At 36.0% G+C, this 4858-nt stretch overlaps 1 protein-coding gene across 1 annotated transcript; it reads right to left on the bottom strand.

Moving 5' to 3' along the window:
• Nucleotides 1-606: 606 nt before the first annotated feature.
• Nucleotides 607-4568, bottom strand: LOC109267063 (olfactory receptor 51G2-like). Its single transcript, XM_019449568.2, has 2 exons — nucleotides 4562-4568; nucleotides 607-1657 (listed from the first exon to the last, which is right to left on the bottom strand). The coding sequence occupies exons 1-2, from the start codon at nucleotides 4566-4568 to the stop codon at nucleotides 663-665; spliced, it is 1002 nt and encodes a 333-aa protein (XP_019305113.2). The 3' UTR covers nucleotides 607-662.
• Between the last annotated feature and the right edge of the window lie 290 nt (nucleotides 4569-4858).

The raw sequence follows: 4858 nt of genomic DNA, 5'->3' as shown, positions 1-4858 counted from the left end.
ATACTACAGATTGACATACTGGATTTAAACATTATACTTTTTCCAAATGATGATGATTTTTAGATTTATTTTACAGTGTGGCAAGAGAAGTTTCATACGTCCAATATAGGTAGAGATTGTTGGTATTGTAAATTTCATGATTTTATAGTTTTTTTTAATAGCAATATTAGATATTCACTTGTTTGCTTCTTTCCTTTACTCCCTACTTCAACAACAATATCATCAATAAAACAAAGCACTATGCAAGCAAGAACTTTGCTTAATTCATATTATATCTTCAGCTCCTCAAAAAGTCAAGGATAAAGTAGGTATTCACTAAAAAGTTAACACCATGTCAAGGTATATATACAGATGATAAGACGAAGTACTTTGTTCACTCTGTCCAAGATGAATTATAAGACTATAAACTTCTCTAAGATATATGAACCAGTGGACAAAGAAATAATGCAAATAGTTCATTATTTCAGATTTTTACTTCCTGAATAAATTTTATTGTTCAATGTACATTTGTTCAAATCATAGAATAGAAACAGTTTTAAAAGTTACCCAAACCAATATACTGTATAATTCAGAAGAGTCAAACAGAATCTTTGTGGGCTTTTAGAATATCAGCAGCTCTTTGCTTTCATGAAGCATTCTTTCTCTTTTAGGATCGGGCTCATTTATGTTATAAATGTGACTTGGGATTCTCCTGGTCTTCTTTTGGTGAAGAGTTTCTGAATTTTATGTCGTATCTGCTTGGTTTTCGCTACATACACAACAGGGTTCATCACAGGGGGAATGAGAAAATGCATGTTAGCCATGGTCACGTAGATACATGAGGGAAGTTTGGGGCCAAAGCGGTGCAGTATGGACAGGCAGATCATGGGTGTGAAAAAGAGAATCACAGCACAGATGTGGGAAATGCAGGTGTTGAAAGCCTTGAGACGGCCACCATAGGATGCAATGCTCAGTACAGTTTTCAGTATCAGGACATATGAAAAGAGGATGAAGAGAAAATCAAGTCCCATAGTGGATAGCACCACAAACAGTCCAAAGATGCTATTGATCCTGGTGTTGGAACAAGAGAGCTTTATGATATCAGGATGCAGGCAGTAGGAATGAGATAGTACATTGGAATCACAGAAGCACAGCGTGCTCAAGAGGATGGGGAGAGGCACCTGCACAGTGAATGTTCGCACTATAATGGCCAAACCTATCCTGGAAATTACACCGTTGGTGAGAATGGAAGAATAGTGCAATGGACGCGAAATGGCCACATAGCGGTCAAAGGCCATTGCCAGTATGATAGCTGACTCAAAATCCTGGAAGGTGTGAATAAAAAACATTTGGGTGAAGCAAGCAGAGAAGGTGAGCTCTCGAGCATCCAGCCAGAAGATCCCCAGCATTGTGGGGAAAGTGAAGAGGGACAGACCCAGATCAGAGACAGCTAGCATGGCCAGGAAGAGATACATAGGCACGTGGAGGGTCTGGTCCTTGCAGATAACTGTCATGATGGTCATGTTGCTCACCAAGGTAATGAAGAACATGGCACATAAGGGTATGGAGATCCAGATGTGCACAGCCTCTAGTCCAGGTATGCCTGTCACCACAAAGGTGGAGACTATGGATGTGGTGCTATTGGTGGGCAATATAATGCCAGAGGTGCATGCCTTTCCTAGAACAAAATTTATTGACTCAGTCACAGATGTTAAAATTTGACTTGAACCTTTGACAACTCATAATACACCTTACTTTAAATTGACCCTGAGTTGTCTCTAATATGAGATTAAATGCTGTTTCCCGACACAGAGCATCTAAGCCTCTAGACTAACAAACAAGACCTGTTTTTTTTTTATCAAATTCCCTAGATATTGTAGCTTTATGAAGGAAAAATGAGGAAAAAAAAGTATCATTGGTATTTAGTTTATCTAAGTACTTTAACTGATATAATTGTTATAAATAAATAAATAAAAAATCCAAAGTATATGATATGTTCAAGTAAATTCTTTTAAAAATCCATGCAAATTCATACTTGTTACTGTAATTACAGTGGTACATCATTCCTGGGTATTTCTTACTGCCTTAGACTACCTTGATCCATATTAGACAAAGCTACTTAAACTGTAGTTCTTGGCACATTTTGATATCCTATTATTTCTCCAGTGAGATGAGTGCAGAAATTTAAATAAACCTTTGATTTAAAGGTTTAATTTAAAGCCTGGGTGGCTCAGTCGGTTAAGCATCTGACTTCAACTCAGGTCATGATCTCTCAGTTTGTGAGTTCGAGCGCTGCAGTGGGCTCTGTGCTGACAGCTCAGAGCTTGGAGCCTGCTTTGGATTCTGTGTCTCCCTCTCTCTCTGCCTCTCCCTGCTCCCTATCTGTCTCAAAAATAAATAATAATTTAAAAAAATTAAAAAGAATAAAAAAGTAAAATAAATCTTTAGAAACTTTTGTATTAATTGACATAATGTATCTATGCTTTAATTTAAATAATTTAATTTAATAATATTAATTATTATTAGTATATAATCACAGGGTTATTATTGCATGTATTTTTCATTTAATTTCCATTAAACATAATTTTAGTTATATTTATGAAAGTATTTGGTGATTGAAAAATTTTAAGTATACCTTCACTCCATAGGTTATGAAGCACTGTTTCATGATAATTCATTGTTGAATGTAAATGTGTTTTTTTTCAATTGAACATGAACAAAAACAGCAAGAATTTAGTTCTATATATTTAAAAATACTAAAATTTTGAACAAATTGTTTAATTTTTTTAATGTTTATTTATTTTTGAGAGAGAGACAGAGTGCAATCCGGGGTGGGGCAGAGAGAGAGAGGGAGAAACAGAATCTGAAGCAGGCTCCAGGCTCTGAGCTGTCAGCACAGAGCCTGATGAGGGGCTTGAACTCACGAACTGTGACATCATAACCTGAGCTGAAGTCGAAGTGATTGAGCCACCCTGGTGCCCTTAGATTGCTTAATTAAAAAAAAAAATCATGTTCATGGTTATGTTTGACCATGTTTGACCAAAGTATTAAAATATTTTGAATTTTAATTAAAAAGATCTAGAGATATTTTGCATAGTTACTATGTACTTGTGTAAGCAAACAGTTCATTTTTAATGATGATAACAAAATGTTATACAATGCCTATTTTATTGACTTAATTCAATATGGGTATGGTTATTTATTCATCCAAATATTCAATAAATATCAATTATTTTTCTCCATATTCTTATTGGCTCTAAGCTTGAATATTATAACAAAGATCTGGGAAAGTAAAATTAGCAAATTCTTTGAAGAAGTGACAAGCTTATTTAATAATCAACAAAATGCACAGTATGTCAGAGATGAGACCGTTTTCATAGTCTTCATTACCAAAACTTATTTATTTAAATAAAACAATGAATCTTGTGATACACTGAATCTCTTTCCCACAGACAGCAAAGTACACATTTTTATGAGTTCACCTCTCACCGGATTCTGTTTTTATGGAACTACATACACATTGCATTTATACTTATATACCCTTCCTATCGTAGCAGTCATCTCACAATGACAATAAGCCATACAAATATTTGCACGTATGCCTTTCCCAACGCCTCATCTACCCTCACTCACCAATGTCATCCTTGGATCATCTGTGGGCCTTTGTAGAGATGTGCACTTCTAAATCACCATTCCCTGGGTGGAGCTGATGGGCCTTAGCTGTGGTGGCCTGAGTATTTCCCAGCTGTTCCTATTTGAATTCTCCCTTAAGTCTAATCTTTGGTCAGATTAAGAGTCTCAGATAATAATGGTTTTTTAAAAAGTTTTTCTATAAAGTCTGACTACCTAACTTGGTTGGCATTGTGGATAAGAAGCTGGAAGATCCAGCCCATTTGTCTCTGCTTCCATTTGACAGGTTAGTGAATTTTTCAAAATCTCAATTCAAGTCAATTTGGATCAGACGTTTAGAAATACTAACAAGGGATTCACTAGATTTCTATGCATTGTGTTTAAAAATTACAATAATTGGAATTATCTTCAAGAGGTTTTATTAGTATTTTTTTTAATCTGGAGTTTTGTTGTAAAATATAGAGAATGGAGGTAGAATGGCTAGAAAACTCACTCTTTGTTGGATAAAACTCATTCTGCTTAGTCAAATCATTGCACCTTCCAACATTAAGGGTCTGGTGCCATGTTTATTCACAATGCCTTTTATTATGCATGGGTTTTGCAAAGCATTTTCAGAATCCAGAGTCTACACTTGTTGTTTTCAAAGGATGTCCATGTTTAGATATGAGGCTGAATCTCATGGTCGGTGTAAACACAGGCATGGGTAGTTGTGCACTTCTCTAGTTCAGGAATACGTTAAACCCATTCACTTTTCTTTGGCTCAATAGCATTGTCCAACTGTTTCAGGTTCTTGAGGGAAAACAAATTAGAGATACTTTCACAGAAAGAAACACCTCTAGATTCCTGTAGTTCTTCGTATTACAGGCTAGAGTGTATGTACTCACTAATTTATCCATAGTCTCTTTGTTCTTAGTCTTTTCCAAATGCAAGTAAACAATATCTTCTCTCTTACCTGACATCTCAAGGTAGACTGTTTGCTAAAGTCCTGCAGGGGCAGCTTTCTCTTCCATGTCCAAAATCAAGAGTCCTATGACCTGGTTTGAGCTTCTTTATTATTCATGCAGCTATCTCACGAGGATATAATCTCCTAGGAAGCCCCAGTCTCTTCTTGATTTATTTATTTTGAAAGTTTTAATTTATTTATTTTAAGAGAGAGGGAGCACGCACAAAGTGCAGAGAGAGAGACGGAGAGAGAAAATCCAAAGCAGGCTCCACACTGTCAGCACAGAGCCCGATGCAGGGCTTGAAC

Source organism: Panthera pardus, unplaced genomic scaffold, assembly GCF_024362965.1.
Source record: "Panthera pardus isolate Hobbes unplaced genomic scaffold, ASM2436296v1 HiC_scaffold_12, whole genome shotgun sequence".
NCBI classification, from domain to species: Eukaryota; Metazoa; Chordata; class Mammalia; order Carnivora; family Felidae; genus Panthera; species Panthera pardus.
The sequence above is the reverse complement of the archived record's forward strand: the minus strand, read 5'-3'. Positions and strand labels throughout refer to the sequence as shown.